Genomic DNA, 20,792 nt, shown 5'->3' with positions numbered 1-20,792 from the left:
ACTTTATTAGGGTTTTTACCATATTTAAGTATATGTACCCCCAAGTGAAAACATAAAACAAAATGGAAGAGACTTTGATCACATCTCCTTCCAAAAATATTTTTGCCTCCAAAGCTTTGCATGAAGGAAAACACTCCTGAAAATGATACAAATGGTTTTGACATTAGGAAAAGTAAACAAGCAAAATAAACATGGAAAAATCATGCGGTCAGTTTGCAAGTGCTGTTTATTGTTTGAGGCAGGGTTAAAGCCTTTTATAAAGACAAGAACATATATGCAACCAGACTGAATATGACATTAGGTTATTCTAAACACCCTTATTCAGAACCCTACTGCCTTTAAGATGCTCTGGCCAAAACATGCATTGAGGCTTCAAAACAGACAACACGATATGAATGAACTAGGATGGCAACTTGCTGTTATTTTGGTAACCCAGATGGAACAGTACCCTAATGTTTCTAATAAGTATTTCCRAAAAGAGAGAGGCATGTAGTTGTCCTTTCCCACCTTAATATCTCCGAGAACTTCTAATGTGAATTTACTCACCAATTTATTAGCATTTCATTAGCAGTCATCTATGACATTGGTAGAAGTGTTACAAGTGGCCAAAACTCACTTTCCAGGCACCAAATTGTTCAACAAGTAGCTTAGCGCTCAATCTGAATTTAATATATAAGATGTGCTCTACAGGTGGTGTAAAGTAGATTGCTGTGTTCCTCATCAATTTTAAACATTTATTACAGATAGGCGTTCAGAATAGCGAAGCCTAAATGGACAGCAGCAGCAAGTTTTTCTTTGCCACTCTACCAGTATGTCTCATCTTTTTCCACAGAACACACCTGATGTCAAAGTTGGCTTCTACATCCAGTTCCTTTCCACCTGCAACACTACCTGATATTAGCCAAAAGAAGGAGTCAACCTCTAAAGATTGACATTTTTCTGCTAGGAAAGTGAATTAAAAGCACTAAGTAATTTCAGACAAGCCAAGATCAGCCAGATAGTGACCGCTCTCAGCTGGGACAGGTTTGAAACAACCCAGAGGTCACAATTTCTGCACATTCCTTGGCCARTTCCTTTGGATTCAGTAGCACTGAACACAATGTATTTAATAATTTTTTGCAATTTGATTCACAGTARCATATTTATGATTCTTAATATGTTGAATCTGTTTATTAGAAAAGCAGGAAATACGCTATGCATTTTTATTTTGGTCACTGAAAAGCTGACAGAAGCATTGCTTACATATATATCAAAGGAGATTAATGAGAGCTCTGTTCTAGAACATATTAGTAAAGGTGCTAATTATATTAATTCCACCAGTTACTTTTATTTACCTTTTTTTTTTTCCTTCTAATAATCATACTCACCTAGTGGAAATTTTATAGCTCCCCTTTTGAAGCATTTTTTTTTCTTTCTAAATTTAAGCATTTCATTCTAAGTGCAATCTCTGCRCAAGGTAAAAGTACCTTGTCCGATAAACCAGGAAAAACACACCCCATCAGGATTGTAATTGAGGGCTTTTTCAAAGCATATACAGTTAAGCACGAGGTCCTCTGTGCAACTATTCTGCAGTATTAAAAATGATCCCTTTTCTGAAGGTAAGGGTTAGCAAACCTTGAGATTTAATTTWAAAATTAGGAAAATCTAGTTTGCCKGTAAAATTGYTTAAACATCTCTCTYTATAGATAAACAAAAATACAAAGTGACAGTGCTGTGCATGGCTGAAATATTTCAGGATATATTTTTCCTCTTGAAAGAAAAAAGCAATCCATATAGACTCATTTGTTGGGGGGATGAGGGGAGAAGCTCTGTGAAAAGGATTTCCATATGCATGTGTGAGATAGAAACACAAGAACTTAATTCAAGGGGGAAAAGTAAGAACAGATAAGGGGCTTTTTCATCTGAAATTACAGCCTCTCTCTTTTCTAAACACTTTGATACTGTCAGCCACACTCACTCAACAGGCGAGCTGTAGAGAAACGCGTTGCTTTTGCTAAAGAGCCGACCGCGCGTGCTCAGAGAAGCCCCAGGTGTGACCTCTGCTCTTCTGCGAGCAGCAATTGGACCAGGCAATCCATCACGGTGTTCATCCTGTCAGGCCGGGTGCTTGGCTGCAGCTGTCTGTCACACTGGTGGATGGGACCTGCTTAAAGGCAATCATGTCAATCTCTATGTGACTACTCAGACTAAGATAGAAGGATGATCTTGACAGGCTTGGCAAAGTCAGCAGAAGGCACGGGAGGACTTTAGTTACACGCTTAAAATCCAGATGCAATTTGTGCTTCTTATCTAGATAGATTGAAGAGGCATGAAGCAACGSTGTGTTTTATAGCTGGTCATCTCGGATGAATCTGTTGCCCTCGGAATGTTTTCCATAGTAAATGTAGCGGCACTTTCCCAAAACGCCTACAGTAAAAGGAAACAAATTATAATCAGGACAGTGGTAGCATAATATGCAAAGAAGGCATATAGCTAGGGAAAACTGARGGGAGTGGGGAGAAGGGAACAGCTCTCTCTGTGTGGCAAAGTAAAGTTTGTGCATTTGAAATACTCACTGTTTGAAGCAGCACTGGGCAAACTTACACTCAGATACCTGCAGGAGCTAGCCTGCTAAACATACATCCATAAGTGTCTTAAAAATGGGATGACATTACACTGGCACATCACATACTCTATTATAAACCACAGTACCTCTCTAACACTTTTGGAAAACTGAGAATCTGGACTGGATTTACATTTTGTACTCTTGGTAATCTCCCTACACAYGGTTACAGAGTTTTCTTACAATTAAAAACAAAAAGAAAAAAAAAAAAGCAGCAAATATTTACAGCTTGATGTAGATCCAGCAAAAATCTTACAAACACTCACAAAATCATCCTGCAAGCACCTCACACTGTCCTTGCTTTGCATTGGCAGAGAACTGAAGTGACTAAGTGAAATCCACAAGGGAAGTTATCGACAGACACGGACTAGAGCTTGGGACCTCCTAACACTTGGCCCTCCACACCCCAGCGTTTCCCTCAGACATATAAACAAACATTTAGCAAAAACATTTCCAAAGCAACTCTGTAAGCAATGGCACATGAGCAAGAGCAGATGTAATTATAAATTATGGTAAATAGCAGTACATAGAGGATGCTTGCTCGTAAAAATTAGCCAGAACGCCGCTCTCTGTACAAAAAGCACATTATTCTTAGCACGTACAGGGGGCAAGATGCTTGAGGAAGTCTTAACTGCTGTGGGTGAGCCGTACATACTTGCAGATCTTACTTCCTTATTCGAAAGCATCCCCTCTGGTGGTACTAAGTGGTATGCAGAAGTGTAAGTTCACAGCTACCTCCCACCTGTGAACATCCTCAAAGACGCTAAATTTTACTAGCAGAGTCGTTCTCTGTGCCCCCAGGCACATACAGTCAAATTAAAGTCATCTCCCATGCACAGAAGAAGGTGAAAGAGTCTCCTCTGTCTTGGGATTGTCTAACACAGTGATCGCTCGAGTATCTAGCTCGCCCCCACAAGGGCAAACATAACCCAGCCCAAAGGAGAGACACATGGCCTTACACAAAGAGTAAAGATGGGGGAGGATGGGTCCTCAATTTATGGCGATTTTAGCTTTCCAGGACTCATGCAGCAAATATTGTCCCCACCGAAAGTATGACTTAAATAYGCATGCTTCTATAATTTGTATTTACATTTGCAGTATAAGGTGTGTCAAATAAGCAACTAAAGCTTTGGAAGGCATGAGCTCTGCAAGACTAATGTTAACCCATGCTCTCCTWTCTTTCTAAGATATCAGGATGGTAATACATTCCTATGGGAAAAAAAAATGATAGGTCTGTCATTTGTTGTGAAAAAACACATTCCTCTTTGGGAAAACACAAATGGGGAGTGCAGTGCTTGATGCCTTTCCCCTCCTCCATGGAGCTCTCTTCGATAATTTCAATGACTGGTAGAGTGCCTTCCACATTCAAGGGATGAAATTACCATTCCTAAACAAGCACCTAATGAAAAGCAAGTTTTTGTCTCCCAACCCGACGATACTCCAAGGCAAAACGCAGAAGGCATTAGAAGGCCATTTAGAGCTCCAAATGCAAAGGATATGAACAGTTTATTAATGGCATTCTTCAGACTCCTTTTTCCCTGGCATTGATAAAAGTCTTGTTTGAGGTCTGCCGCATTTCTTAAGGACTGCGAGGCAGCCTGTTTATAGAGATGCTGGTGAGAGAGTGCTGTTTGATGAATGCTGGAGACTGCAGCTAGGTGTCAGCGCTTAGAAAATGAGGCAAGGACATGAGGTATTAATATTGTCAATGATCTCTTGACAGGAAAACAGATACTGCATTCACCGTCAGATTTAAATAGACATCAAGTGCACTAATGACAAAAGGGCAGACTTCAAACAAAGGGGGCTGTATGGTGCTGCGCCGAGYGAGTCTCCGAGTTGGCAATAACCTGATCTGAAAAGACACTGTCAGGACTACAGACAGGCCCCRAATTGTGTGCGGTGACAGAAAACAGAGATGCTGACAGAGATACCGGTGCCATATTATGCCAAGTATATTCTAACACTGTCTCCAGCCCTAACTAAATCTGACATCATTTCCTATCGCTTATAGTATTCTCCACCGCTCCTGCAGAATATTTCTCCCCAGACATCATTACAAACTCCACCGTAGTTTTAAAGTTACTGGCAGGCCTGTTCTGTCATGGAGGTTGGGTCGGGAGGCCTAAGGATAACCTCAGTCAATCTAAATTTGGAGTTTGCTGTAGAAGCGCTCTCATTTTCACTGATATCTCAGCTACTTGAGGTGATCTGAACGCTAAAGTGTGAGGAGCTGTCACCTTGAATAAAACCCTTAAAGTAAAGACGCTCGGTTCCTGGGATGTTCAGCAAAGATGTCGGACAGTCTGGCAGCAGGAAATGAAATCCAGCTGCTGCTGCTCGCCTGGGGATAAAGGTGCTTGGGCTAGTGACAGTTAAAGTCAGCTGAAATTTTTGAACTCCTGCAGCCTACAATTGTTTAAATTAAGGAAGTGTTGTCTCCACAGAGATTCCCTACCAAGGCACACAGCTGTGATTCGATTGCCAGGCATATTACACACACTGCTCAGAGAGGCTTGATAAAAGCGCAGTTGAAAATGTTGCCGAGAGACTTTATTTATCATGAAGGTTATTTGTAAAACAATAGTCTTGCTCATAAATTAAATGCGGTGACTGGTTGTTTTTTGTTTTGTTTTGCCTCTCCGTTTCCCACCTCCCTTTGGCAACTGCAGAAAACTCTGAGAATCGCAAAAGGCATATGGGCTGCTAAAGAGTTTTGATGCTAACATATGTCACGTATGAATTTAGGAAACCTACAGCTTCTCTCCTGCCCATCTGCAATTTTATTCATTTCTCGCAGTTCAGGAGCATGAATACGCTTGTGTTTTTGCGCACAGATGGGGCAGGAATACRGGGGGAACAATATATTTTTGACACTTGTGGTGGTTTTTAATTAAAATATCTAGCGCTGGTCATAATCTGCTAAGTATACTCCCTATACATCAAAGCCACACGCAGCCATTCTGAACGAGGTTTCTGCTCGTGGCTCTTGAGAAATGACAACACAAGGTCTCCTGAGGGATCATCTTCCCTGAATGAGGCTTCTAATTTTTCTTAAGTAGCTGCTCCTACCATCACCAGAAGCTGTTAAAACTATAATTATGAAAAAATTGCATTGAGAAGAATCATTTTTAAATACACCCTTTATCTTTAAAATGTTTTCCCCCCTTGGAACGGATGTTCTAATTATGCAGGTTAAGTAATGACCTTGCAGTTGCTTGCATGTGTTTGTGGTATCAGTCTTTCTTCACAAACACATTGTAATGTCAGTAACACTGGCTTTTCCTCAGCTGAGGGAAAACCCAATTATCCAAATAAATAAATAAATACATACATGCATACTAAAGCACATGAAAAATTGTTCAAGTCATGTTTGCTCCTTTTAAACTGGGCATGTGTTGCAGAGAGCTATTATGCAGCTGGACTTCCATACACTTTCCTAGAGTGAAAAAGCTTTGTAGGTCCTTGTATATTATATGGAAAATGGTACAAAGGAGTTGCAATGGGATGTGCAAGAGCTGTAGATCACACAGTCTCTGTCAATGCAGTCTCAGGCCCAATTTTAGTTCAGGCCAACAGTGATCTAAAAGTACTGTTATCAGGTAGCGTTTTGTTACATTTGTTGGTTCGCATTTTTTTCCTAACAAATACATGCTCCACATCTATAAACAACACTCCTCAGCCATCACAGCTGGTGCAGCTGTTGGCAATATAGTCTTCAGTAGCATTCCGTTTTCTTTAAAAACTAATTTAAAAAATTAAATAGTCAAGSCAACTTTTGCCACCCTCGTCAAAACCTACTGCCACATCTGTCCCTCAAGGCACTCGTTTTAACATCAAGTGTTTTTATTAAACTGCCCCYCTGCCTCTGCAAACAGCAAGGTATTCACAATAAAACCAGTTTGTCAAACACACCGGTTTACAGTATACAGCAAAGATTACATTTCGGCATACAGTCCTCTACCTTTCACACGCGCTAACCACAGGTCTCGTACTAGGAGCTGTGGTCAGAGAGAGAGTAGCACTTATGCACAGACTCAATATTCTAGCCTAATTTGAGTACAGTACCTAAATCCTCCACCACCAATTTGTATTTGATCCATAATCATCTCCCTTTCTACAACCTGCTGTTGTGTAGTTTTGCTATGGGCTATTAAACAGCTGCCATGTTCCACCAAGAAGCTGGGTGCATTTCAGGGATGGTTATACTACCAATCTGTAAACTGTTTTGAGACCCTTCAGGATGAAATATCAATATCATTACCATTTTTTTCACAGGCACTTGGGCATTTTCTACAATTAATGAACAGAAGTTGCAAAATTCCCTTAAATATTAATATGAACCTYCTTTACAGGTTATAATCCCCTACCTACAACATTCAGAGGAGAATAAATACCTGTCTACAAATAGCTTCAAGTCTACAATGCTTCTGATTTAGGCAAAATATCTGCATTAGTCAAATTAATTTAAAACTCTTAAAAACCTTTTCATATCAGGGCATAAGCAAAGCCATTTGGAAGCAAAAATTCCTCTTGTGGAGGAGTTTAAAATTTTTTCACTTTATACTTATCCTATGGAAATACTTACARCTTTATGCATAGTTGACAATTTTTRTTTTCATTATCACTTGACTTCCTGTAATTAATCAAGTACTTTTTCAAGTACTTTTTCAAGAAATTAGGAGTCTCACCTTCTCTGACTTCCAGTAGCACAGAGGTTACCTTTTTTATTTATTTTTGCTAAACTGGGAGCATTAGATTATATATTCTCTCACACTCGTTCTGGATTTTTTAAAAATCCWTTTAATTATGCCTGAGCTATTTATTCTATAATCATCATTAAGAATATTTAAAGCAGCTGAGTACTGTAAGAAGTATCAAAATATTTCCAAACATGCTGCTTCAAACTTTTTGGCTTTTAATGCTCAACAAATCATTTCTGGCATAAGTTAATTGAAATGGGCCATCTAGCTTTTTAAAAACACATAAACAAAACAAAATAAAACCTCCAAAAATTACCCTGACATTCAGCCCATTCCCTGACCTTTTTGGGGTGCAGAGACGCATGCAAAGCTTGACCACACATGTGGGTGGAGGGGCCAGAGGAGAGAGGGTAACAGAGATAGGAAAAAAAAGAATAAACAGAACGTTGACTCGGACCCAAGTAGAGAGCTTTTAGTTCTACTGAGTCAGTGACTGTAACACCAGGGAGATACTTTCCAAAGGCAGAAAGGGACAATCTTTTTTCCAAAATGTTGGGTGCTTGTCCAAGCCTAGGGCCAACTCAGCCTTCTAAGGCTCATTCAGGCTGCTTTAAATTGCAAAGATTTATTTATTTATACTTGGACCTTCATAGTTGTTTTCCCTCCCTCTAAAATCCACATGAGTCACAGAACTAAACAGCAGAGTCGCCTATCTCATTATTCGCCATGTTCCTCTGACTGTAACATAAACTCCCATCAACTTCACCTCTCAGGGAAGGAGTGGCTGCCCTTACATGAATTTTTACTGTTTATTAGAAGGACTACCAGTTTGTCTGGAGGACAGAATGAGTGCGTAACCCTAATCATAACTCCCTAAACTGAGTATATAACAGAATTTACAGCTAAAGAACATAGCCTTCCTATTTTCTGTGGCTATTATAATGATTAGCATGGATAAGATTGTACCAGGAGGAACAATCATGGCAAAACAATTTTTAAATGTCTTGGAATATTGATAACTGGCAAAATAATCAGAGCTATGAAGACTGCGTAGATGGTTCTTCTTTAAGGCAATCAGAGGGGAGGGAGCTTTAGCTTGAACAAGCCACCKCATGTGACAAGCAAAGAGTAACTTACAGTGCACCTTTCCATCATTACTTCTCCTTAAAGTGTCATAAGAGCTATTTCGAAAAAGCAAAAATTTTCCACTACAAATACTGAGTTTGGTTTACAGTTTTTTAAAGTACGAACATGAAGAACACTAAATACTATAGGAATTAAAAGCACATTTTTAGAAACAAGAACAATAGTTTGAGCCATTAGGTGCAAGAAATCCTGTACTTTTGAAGGTTTGTTYGAGCCAAAAGCAGAAAAAAAATACTGATTGAATTGTTCTGTAACATGGCAAAGTTATCACAAATTTAGAACTACAATCTCATTGCAAGCCACTATGAGACAAGAAGGRAGGGAATTTGAGCCACATTTGTTCTTCCTGCTGACTTTTGGTGGAACAGAACAGTCATTTCTCTTGAATATTCCTCCAGYTTATAATCTCTTAGACACAGGAATCTGGAAGATGACAAAAACCAGAAGGGACCATCYGAGTCACTAAGTCCCCACAAAAGCAGGCAGGTATGCAACCAAAAGAGATCCACTTGAACTTCCACCCTGCCCTCCCCAACACACAACTCAGGGCCATGTAGTGAACAAACCACTGGCAGTACAAAGGAGCTCAAGCTCTAAGACTGCAATATGAGACAGGAAAAGAACAACAGAGATGAGGAAGCTGTCAATGCTGTTATAAAGGAATCTCAGATTATTAAATCCATCTGTTGTGCCTGCAGATCCCAAAATGCAAGACAAAAGGTTGGATTTAAGACACAGAGTCATTTTATCTAGCCTCTTCAGATCAGAACAATAGGAGCAATAGAAAGAGGAGGATACAGCAGATAAGGAAACAAACGTCTTCAGTTCTGCTACAGCTGCCAGGGGACTGAGACAGGTCCAGTCCTTACACAGCTTCAGACTCCTTCCAGCASGTCCTAGACACAGGTGTATAACAACTGGTCACACCACTTAGGACACAATATGAAATCCTAGACTCAGAGAAATAACTCATTCCCTCAGACTGCTGAACTTTCCAGGGTATGAAACCTTTCCTCTTCCTCTTCTATGGCCATTCTACCATTTTCCCCCCCATTACATGTATTTTCAAGGAGGCAAGTGTAAATCAGGCATCTGTTACAATCACTCCTTGCTGCCTCATTTTCCTATATCCATTTCTCATGTCTCACCTGTTTTGACCTMTGAGTTTGTGAGCACCTAATGGGAAGACTCAGTATCTTTCAATATGCCTGTAGAGTCCTTTTGACAGCAGAAGCAACTGCTAGTAACCACCATATTAATAATATGAACTACTGCTAACCCATTTGAATTTCAGCTGCTTCCAATGTTTTAGTATTCAGATATGTGGTTCCTCATCTTGCCCTCTCTAGCCAAATTTACCTGCATGTGATACTAAATACACTAGAGAAGATGCTATAGAAGGGTTATCTTAAATGGCGTGCAATAGCACAGCAAAAAAAAAAAAAAAAAAAAAAAAAAAAAAAAAAAAGTAATTACAAACTAAAATAGTATCAGAAAACAGTCTCATGTAAGTGTTCAAGGAACAGATGCACAAATACTAAATCTCTTTATGCGATAAACTAATAACATTTTAACTTAACTTCTAAGATGACAAATGCTAAATGTAAGCAGAAATAACATGCAATCCCTCCAAATGTGTGTGTAAAGTGATCAGAATGCGCTCAAGAAGGCTGAAGACACTGTACCCAACAGAAAATCCCTGCATCGTGGCCACAGCACTTACAGAGAGGCCCCAAATGCCTGAAGTGAGGTCCCCATGGATGAGGGAACGTGGCCCAGTGCAGTCTTCCTTAAGAAGGAGCACAAGCCTCCAGCGGCATCCGTCTGATTCAGACCCTCCGTGCACGTGGAAGCAACGCTGAGGGAATGCAGCCTTTGCATTCAGGGGAGAGGAATCGCCTCTTTGCTCTGCTCCCTGCACAGGGACGCCAAAAAATGGTAATAATGTCCTCTGGACACCTTACATCATGGGGTACAAAGTGGTCTTTCAGACTGAAACAAATTATTAGAAGGCATAAAAGCAAACGTATATGGAGTCTATAGCAATGGTGTTGGAATTAAGCACCTGAGTTAGAGCTGGGAGGAATCAGAACAAGCAAACAAAGACACTGAATTACTGCAAGTATCCTGTACAGACAAGTACTGCGACATGTCAAGTCTCACTGGCCTGTTTGTAGGGAGGGGAAAAAAAAAGGAGGGGTATATGGGGAAAGTGAGAGTAGGGGAGGGGAAGGGGAAGGAAAGCAGTCAACAGGGAGAGGATGTTGGAAAAATTTGCAATGAAGGTGATAGGAATACAAAGATGTGAAGTCTGCTTCCCAGGCCAAGGGAGCTGCATAAATGTTCAGTGTAAACTAGCAGTCAAGCTGATGTGTGATAAAGTGCAGCCTGCTGTAAATACACTTCAGGGCTCCCAGTGCAGCTGGGGATGAAACTTGTAATTTGGAAGGGGAAAAAAAAGGGAAAAGAAAAAAGAGGAAAGGGGGAAAAATGCACTGCAAGCTTTTTCTCACATAATCTGTTACTGGAAAATTGAGAAGCTTGTCCAAGTCCGTGGGAATAAGCTGATGAGCTGATACTTAATAATAAACCATATTGTGTCATGGTGCGGAGTCATCTAGATCCATTCAGGCCACAAACTATATTACTTTATACAGCCCTGGCTGACATACATTTAAAGCCCTCTACACATTAAGGAGCCATTAGGCTGACAGATTAAAAGTTATCTTGGAGCTAATGTTTCCATTATGCGTATCCTGGCAGTGGAACAATCAACACACTGTTCCTCAGATGTCATACTTTGTTTAAAAAAAGGGTAAGGGGGAGAGAAGGGAGAAAGGAGGGTATCTCTCCCTCCTTGAATGACATTGACATGATCAGCTTTGATCTGGGCATGTGCTGTCTACAGATTCTCCACTGTTGGCTAAAATAGGAGCATTTAGGGCATAATACTTTAAATCATTAACCAGTTCTGTACTCCTCTGGGTATCATTGTTACAATTTAAGGTCCCACACTTGGGATTTCTCTGGAATCTTTCCACGCTTATTGCAATCATCATCAGAGAAATATGTTGGGCAAGGGGGAGGTGGCTCTCTCTAATGAAAATAAAGCAAAAGCACTAAACAAAAAATCCAACTGCTTTTGTCTCTTCAGTATGTCTTCAACGTTTTTGTACTTTCAAATAATGTCATAAGTGGAATTTAACATAGGCTTTACTCTAGAATATTTCATGTTGAATACACTGAAATTTTTAAGCAGATGTTTTTAAATACTCAGGCATATAAACTGGATATTCAGCTAGGAATTGGAGTCAGAGAAATCCAAGTATACAGAAAATACCTTATCAACATGATGGATATTACTGGTGAGCTGATACTTAAATTCATGTATTTTGAATATCCTTGAGGGAGATGAAGGGAAAAAAGTGTGAGTTCACAGATCTTTCTAGTCTTTTAAATACCTCTTCATATATCCATTCTCTCATATATATTCTAACTAAAATCTAGTAGACTAAAGATGAAACAAACTACTGTAAGGATCCTAAGCAAATCAGGATACTTCTGTAAAATAACCTTCATTCTCCATCTCTAGCCTAATATCACAAAAAATTGATTACTTTCTATTAATGATCAAACACCCCAAACTGGACAAGCAGTTTTAGTAACCAGGCGTACAGCCACTCCCGGCCAAAACAGACCCATCTCACCCTCTTCCCTCCCTTCGGTCGGGTTAAAGCCGAGAGCATCAACACTAGAGGGCAGCATGCATTTGTCTAAAAAACGGACCACAGCAGCAAACTAAATATTCCGATATGACAATTAAAGCAATACTGTTCGTTAGTTTTGCGGCCAATTTCTTGTCCTGTCATGATCAAAGCCTGTATTTATACAATCTCTGCTTTCAGCCTTTCACCCAGGAGCCTGACTTCTCATGAACTAACTCACTGAGCACCAGTTTGTGTATACAGATGGCTACAAAAGGATGTCACTGTGTAGTGGTCTGAACAAAAGGCTCAAAACGTTGCACGCGGGGTGGTGATTGCCCGTGTACGCTACGGGGCTCCTCGTGCAGCCGGAGGTGGCACCTGCTCTTCCCTCACACTTGCAACATGAATTCCAGTGCTGTTTTGAACTGTATTTCTATTACTTTTAATGATGCAACAGTATTATTACTGCCATGACATAAGAGACACTTTTTATATATTCARACCGCTGGGCAAGAAGGTTGCAAAATCCTGTCTTTACTGTATATTGAAGTTCAGCTGTTCAGCCTATATTAGCCATATTAAAAGACTTTCAGAAGATTTGGCTACCATATTCAAAAACAACATTTCTCTAGGTTGCTCTATATTTTGGCCTATATTCTATTAATAATATACTRATATTAATCGGCAATGGAATTAAACCATAAAGAACGACAGGATCATTAAAAAARGCCAGAAAGTAAATATAATTATGTTGTACTTCACAAACTTTAATCATGCACAGATTGCATAAGCAGTTAAATGAGAGGGGGGAAAAAGAGGGAAGTAAGCTCTTTCAGGAACTGTGATAGGATTAAACAAACGTACCATGATTTATGGGGCAGAAAGCAAACTTTTGGAATAATTGTTCGGAAAGTCTGCAAGCATTCCAATAAAATTACAAATTCTTATATGAAAAAATTTGAGCAGCAGGGCCCTTATGGAGAGTTTAGACACAAATTTGGCTCATCTCATGAGTAAAACTTGCTTTCGGATTTAAAATGTGTTCCTGTTGGAGGAGTTCACATTAGTGAAAAGGGGGGGAGGGAAAGGCCATGCAAAATTCTGTCTGGCTCAACTGGTCTGAAATTTCTCAAGGGAGTCATCTGAAATAAAGACAAGTTGCTTTTTTTATTTTTAAAGCTGGGAAAGTCTCTCAAATAAAATTAAAGAGTATAATGAAATAGTGCTGCTGTCACATTACGATACAGTTAGAGGAACCTTCTTTGCATGCTTTTACTTGCTCCCTTCCATAAGCCCTTCATCAGAAACAAAGGAAACATTTAACTAATTGCTAATGATAGGATTGCTATGATTCTTCCTAAATACAAAACCAAGCCTCTTTAAGAAGTTGATACTACAAGGCCTTGGATTCCCTTGATTTCCAGTGGAAGCTGAAGGCACTYGGCACTTTCTGAGAGACACATACGGACCCCACACAACTGGTGAGCTCCTTTCTCTCTTTCTCTCAGTTGCTATACAGCATAAAATGAAACCAGAAACGTGTCTAGCCCTAAACATCCTAAAAATTCAGCAAATGCCTTCTTCTCTGGTCTAAGTCTGGGCTTCTCTCTAGCAGAAAGAATTAGGTTTGATGCTATACTGCATGCTATATTAATGCAATATATCCCCCACCATTTACTATTACCAAATACTTACTGGCCATAGTCTAATTCCTAAACTCTGACTGCCTGCAGTACGGAAAGCCAAAACATTGTCATTGTTTCCTCTCTTCAGCTCTCCCCTCTTCCTCAGCCTCCTTTTAAAAACATGCTAATGAGGGAGAGGCTGAAGGTTAAATCACAGTGGACAGCAGAATGCAGTTTACAAGCGCTCTTTTAGCCTCCATGGAAGCTTTTGCAAAAGATAAAGGATAGGAGGCTAAGAAATAGCTCAAGAGAGGCACATTAAAACCCCTCTATTAGGGTCAGAGTCATTAAAGTTTAGTCAAAGCACCAAAGACTTTCTAACAAGTATTATGCTTAGTAAATGTTTTCCACTGGAGCACGGATACTAGTGAGAGCTTTTGGAGTGTGTCAGTTAATCAGTATTCACCCGCTTTGACAGCTTGAAATATTACTCACTTATTTGGCTGGTTCAAATTTGTCAGACTTGACTATGTCGTAAGTTAACATGTCCCCATATTAAAAAGGAGCCAACTGGCAAATGTGCACATTGGACCTAATAAAACACATCTGGCCAAACAATCAAACAACACTGATCACTGTATCACTCACAAAAGCAAATTAACAGAGACTGTCTATGAGATTACCAAGGTAAGCAGGAAGCAATAACCCACTACCTACTACTTTACCCAATACTTTTCACTGGTTAACAGAGGGATAGTGCCTCCGCAGCATTATTTTTCCAAGACATGCAATTGCTTAGTTAAAGCTGCATAAATGTTTTACAGGTCCTGAGTCATTTGCTAATACAAATGGAGGAAATGCTTAAGACAGAAGCTATCCCTCCATGCACAGTATGATTTTCTGCCAATAAAGCCCTTTCTGACACTGGAAGGCCTTATAGGCAATGGGTCTTACAGGTAATAAACACTCTTCATCTTCTCTCTCACAGYGAGTGCCACCGACACAGCGTGCCAGAGGTAACAGGTAGTCCAGGATTAGCCCATCCTAGGTATTCACAGCTGGAGAGCTGGTTATAACACCCTCACTGTTTGGTTCAGCACACCCAAGCACAGGGTACATGCCTGCCTCTGTTAAACCAGTCTCTCTGCTGAAGGAGTCAGTACCAGGCGCAGTATCATTACGCCACGGGCACTCTTCCCTTGCACTCTTCGTGCTCTCAYGCAACTGCCCTCCTGAAGACCTCAAAGATCTCAAAAGCAGTAACAACAACAACAGCAACAACAAATTAATTGAGAAAGACCTTTCTCAGGGATGAGGAAAGTTTGACCACTTACGTCCATGCARTGAACACTCTGGTCCTTTCAGAGAGACCACCAGGAACAGCTAGATACTACTGAAGTATTTCAGTCTTTGGGCAAAAATGGCAAAACAAGCTTGACATCCCTGTTGCCATCTCTGTGGAGAACAAACACTGGCCTTCCTCAGAAAACATCAAACGTGACTTTCTGCTGGCTGTAGCTGCTGCGAAGCTGAATACTGAAGACAGGGGTGGGGGGGGGGGAGAGGGGAAGGGGTCGTAGAGGAAGCAGACAGTTAACAGGGTAAAGCGAGTGTTATAATCCCCAAATTGCAGTTGGACTGAATGTTTTCAGACAATTTGCCTGTCTAAAGCAAGACAGTATAATTTTTCTTTCTTCTAGGAGAGGGTTAAGAATAATCTGAAGCTTGGAAAATGGCTGCTGTTGATACTAGTGAGGCCTTCTCTTTAACTAGATCCTTCAGGAAAAAACAAATTAATCAACAGCCAGCTGAAGTGGGTTTAATGATTGCATTCTGCATACAATCAGCTTTTCCCTTTTCAAGGGCCATCAATATGTCAAGGGAAGACATATCTGAAGGATATAGCTCTTAACATCAAGGTTATCTATTCTCCACAAGGCTCCCACTCCTTACTGGGCTGATACTTTACACTGCCTGTGTCTAACATTTTCATCAACTCTGCAATCAATCAAGGTAATAATGTTGTGCAAAAAATCAATTAACAACGCAATTAAACTTTCCTTATTATCTCAAAGGGCTGAAATAATACCTAAAGGGAAGATAGACTCACTGAATGCAGACATCCATAACCCAATGTGAAAGTGAATTATGAGGTTAGACAGATGCAGGCATGTACCGGCGCTGTTATTTTCAAAGGGATATATCTCATCCAGGCAGTGTATCAGTCACCACCAATCCCATACCCTAAAATTCCAAATTACTTTTAAGAAATATACGATGTGCAATATCCATTTCATATTCTCTTTTAGAGATAAACCCCCCAAAATCTGAACAGGAATATTATTCAAAGACAAAATGATCTTTCAGAGAGAACATAAAATATAAAAGCTATAATAACATTTACATCTGTATACCACCCATGTCTGTAAATGCAGGTCATCAATTATACATAATCTGTAGTGTATAAGGAGCAGAAGAAGTGGCACAACATTTAAAGCCCAAAGACTCAAATTTTCAAATACCTTGCATCTGTGGTGCTATCAAGTACACTGAAAGAAAAGCCCCAATATACACACATGCAGTAACATCAACAAGGATTTAAGTATCACTCATTGAAAATAAGACAGAGTGCCTATATTATTTTGTAATTACATGCAAGCCTCATGGAAACACCATTCCTCAGAGCTAAGAATTTTAAAATGCATTGAAAAAAGACAATTAACCCCTTGTTGTTGGGAGAATTGAGCATAAAGAAGCTAAGGAACGGGGTACTCAGTACTCTAACACAGCTGAGTTAATACAGTCAGGAACCCAGGTGCAACAGCCTTGTTTCAAAGATGTATAGATGAGGATTTGGTGGAGGAAGAAGAAAAGAAGAGTGAAGAACAAACACATATAAAATTAACTATCATGTAAGTGATCTCACAAGTCCTAGAGGACAAGCAAAAAATAGTTATACAAATAAATTGACCATAACCAGGCTAGCTGTTTTTTCTTTTCTTTTTTTGACACTTACCATTTTCTATCATACAACCTGAACATTTCCCCAAAGCCCCCCTTAATCACCCCCCCCCCCACAATGCCTTCAGTTTCCATTGTTTTGATTTAACCTAGGCATAAAGATAATGAAAACAGAAAAATATTTACGGAAAGAGAAAACTATATCAGAATGACAAGCTACGATCACATCCTGCAATAACCTCAGGAAAACTCAGAAAAGCAGAGGATTCTCCTTAAGCACTGCGCTTTGAATTCCTCTGTCAGAGGGCTCTCCCTGTGCCTGCGTTAGCAGAGGTGTTGTACAAAGCAGTTCTCCCAGCAGGGTTTGCTTAAGCACATAACAGCTGCAGTTTAGAAACGGCCTTTTCTTGCAATTAGCTCATGTAGTGCAAGTGGCTTGTTTGCACCAAGAACATCTTTTTTGTTGTTGATAATTCTCCCTGGTTTTGTCTTTGTCTTGCACATTCTGCTCTTCTCCCTGCTACCCGCCTTCCCCCCCCCCCCCCCCCCCATGCTGTGGAGTCAGTCTTAAGTGAGACACTAATGCAGGAATAAAGTGAATTCAAAACTAAAATTTCCACAATTCTTGAAACATTATGCACTTTTCCTGCATGGCTTCTGAGCATTAATATTATGCCAGGATTACAGAATTCAGCTATTGCTATCTTAACCTTAAGGAACATAATTAATATGTTTTCATTTTCAATGACTTCATTGTGTGTCTATCAACTGGAACCATTCCTGCTGTGTATTTGATTCCACTGACGATGGGGTGTGTTGGATTTTAAATGATGTGCTAGCACTTCTGTTCCTTATATACTCTAGTTTATGTGTTATTCATGACTTGCATTTGGAGACATGGATGATACACAGATGTAAATGTTATTAAAGCTTTTGTGGTTTAGATTCATTGTGAAAGACTTCTTTGTTTTCAGATAATTCTTTTAACCATCACAAATAACCAGCAATACATGACATTGTCTTGAGACTTTTTTCTTTCCTGTTAAGCTTTTTGATGAAGAGATTTTTTTTTTTTGCTCTCTAATGCTTTCTCTTCATCAAAATAAAATACAGTACAAACTGACAGACAGCAGAGTTATATCTGCAGGATAATGTACAAGAAACTCCCTTTTTTGTCATATTCTCATTATGCAGAATCAGAACCAAAGTTACTTCATTTCTGAATAGCTGTCAGAACTGTGGGTCCTAGTCCAAGAAGGCTATGACTGACATAATCCTCAAACTGCTTTCACCCTTTAACATCATATTCATATTCACCAGGAATTCAGCACAAACATTGCAAAGGAAAAGGTACTTTGCAAAATTGTAGCAAATCAGTTCTTTCTTATTTAGGTTCAAACTATTTTAGATTAATAATTTTGCATTTTCATTTAAAATTTTGACTATATTACAGATACACCTCATACCTTTGTTACACTGGTGCCATGTAGGAAATAATTAAAACACAAATATGTACATAAATGCATAGTGCACATCAGCTCTGCAAAACATTATCAAGCCACTAACCTGATACATTTTTTTTGATGGACAGATCAAATGCCATTAAGTTTTTTCATYGTCACTTATTAAGGCAAAGGGTAAGCAGGTAGATTTGTGTGTCTGGGCTAGTAAATCTTCATGACAGTTGTGTGAAGGGGCTGTACTTAAGTACATATATACACCCACCTAACTTTGAATTGAAAGAAATGTGCTTCCAAAAAGCCATGTTTAATCACTAATAATTTTGACATTTGACAATATTTTTTGTACATCCATAGAAACTTTCTTTCAATGAAGATGAACTTCAGATGTGAAGTCTTAGAGCTCTCGCATTTTTTGCTTTTTACATAAAAAAAATCTTTTTACAGCAGTAAGTCATTTTTTATTTCTGCATTTTATCCATGAAGCCTATAATACACACCAACAGCCTCTTTATCTCTTTGAAATACATGGAATGCAGGAGAAGGGATCTCCTTGTCTGAAATTCAAACTTGTTTTTGCAAAAATCTAACTTGGAGTAATTTAGTCAAATGGCAGAATGGGCTAACCAAGAAAATAAGTTATGATGTCTTTTGACATGGGAGTAGTGTGCTGGATACTGCCAGCTCGCACTCCCCAACATACCATTTTACAGGAGACCTCATATTTTGTGGTGAATAGATACTGAAAAGGGGAGTGTTCTGTCTCACAGAAAGTCAAACATGTTAGTCTCTTTTTTTATCGCCAACTTCCTACTAACACCACCTCTGCCTGCTGCAACCTTGCTAATATTTTGCTATATATTCCTGTTGTTTTGCTTCACATGCCACTAAAGTGTGCCAGTGGAAAACTGCTTCTGAGCCTTATGTGACAAAGACAGAAGACAATTTTTGAAACTGAACCAAACTTTAGTTCAGCAGAACGCTGCAACTCAGCTTCGATGGCTTTGATGCTTCATTTCGACATGCAGTTTGCCCAGTCACATCAAAGTCAGCTCAGAACTACCAGACAGACCATTTCTGATGGTCATAAGTAGTCTGTCATGGTTCGGCTGCCTCACATTGCATTCGAGGTAACCTCTAGCCGAAGCACAGTGTGGCTGCACAAACGCAGGGAGGAATCCAATCCCGCTGCAGGATGTTAGATCAGGAGGAAGAAGCAAATACAGAGACATCCTCAGATTAGGCCACATTGTGTCCTCAAGACTCGTCCCTTCAAGACCTTCAGCCTGCTATAATTTATATTGGGACAACTGACACAAGGTCAGAGAGGGAGAAAGAAGAGGCCATTTTAACATGTTTTCAATCCTGTGCTGCGCTACAAGTTCTTTGGCTTTAGCAGACTGTTTGGCCAATGTCTTCATTTTATCCTTGCACTTTCCATCGTGTAAGCAGATGTTTGTTTATGGGCTTGCTCAAAAATGCAGATAGTTCATCATCCAGGGAGCAGACACAAATTTCAGATGCTTCTAAAGTGACTCTTTTGTTACCAGGAAGCAGTGTCTAACACCTTACAGGCATGACATTATCACTCTACAACACTACTTAGCCAGATCTGGCTTTCTTCACAGACAATATTAGTAGGTGCTTTATTTAAACTAGAACTTTACAACATATACCAACGAGATGCTGGGACAGATATTGCTATTATAATAAAATTGCCTGCTTGTCAAACAGAGGGAAGGTATGTAGGAGTCATGTGAGATTCCTCCTACTCCCCCAAAGCATTTGTGTGCCTTGTAGAGTCTTTGGTGAAGCCAGTGCAGTAGTTTTGGAGGTGTACCATGGAGGTCAGGCATCAAAGCCCTAGCAGATAACTCACTGCACTAAGACATATTACTTAACTGAATGGAATATTTTAGCGAGATGATGAAGTCAAGAGAGAACAATATTGAACAATCACCAAAGAAACAAACAACAACTCTCAGGCTTGAGAATATCCTCTCTGAAGTGCCTCCAGAGTATACATGACCAGAAGCTAGATGAGACTACTGTATATCACCAAAATCCATTCAGAGAAGGTCAACCAGCAGATGGGGTACTAAAACGGATTACAGAAAGATAGCGAAACATGATCTTCTCTCTCTGTTCCCCTTACTAGAGTTTTTGTTTAACATGGAGGATGTTTGTCTTTTCATGAGACCAAATGATATGACAGCTACATTTTTAATTAGACAAAACAAATTCATATGGGCTTTCGCATAGCCAAGTAACTGTGCAGGCCTAGTGAATCTGGCTGTCTTGGATACCTCCTTCCCCATTTATAGCAATGATGGTAAGTCCTAGACACATATGGCTCTAAAATTTATTGACTTCAAGTGCAATTAATATCTAAGCRTTTGGGAAGCTTATATAAAGCTATTACTCTGTTCAAAGGAAAAAGAAAAGGATCATCAAGTGGTGGTTCTAAAAGCTATTTTTCTGTTTTTCTTTGTCTCAAAAAGAAAAGGGGGAGACCCCTCTGTAATTATAAATCTTCTGAAATTGTAACTCAGGAAAAGACTTTTCAAATAAAATGTTTCCCAGAAAAG

At 39.6% G+C, this 20,792-nt stretch overlaps 1 protein-coding gene across 3 annotated transcripts in view; it reads right to left on the bottom strand.

Moving 5' to 3' along the window:
• Positions 1 to 208: 208 nt before the first annotated feature.
• Positions 209 to 20,792, bottom strand: part of LRMDA (leucine rich melanocyte differentiation associated) — a 983,368-nt gene continuing 962,784 nt past the window's right edge. For all 3 annotated transcript variants that reach the window (XM_085312295.1, XM_085312293.1, XM_085312292.1), the window contains one exon: positions 209 to 2,406. In XM_085312295.1, the coding sequence (XP_085168421.1) occupies positions 2,327 to 2,406 (80 nt within the window). In that variant the 3' untranslated portion in view covers positions 209 to 2,326. The remainder of the gene's footprint in view (positions 2,407 to 20,792) is intronic.

This window comes from Rhea americana, unplaced genomic scaffold, assembly GCF_003343005.1.
Source record: "Rhea americana isolate MKP2758 unplaced genomic scaffold, rheAme1 scaffold_36, whole genome shotgun sequence".
NCBI lineage: Eukaryota > Metazoa > Chordata > Aves > Rheiformes > Rheidae > Rhea > Rhea americana.
Note: the sequence above shows the minus strand (reverse complement) of the source record. Positions and strands in the feature narration are given on the sequence as shown.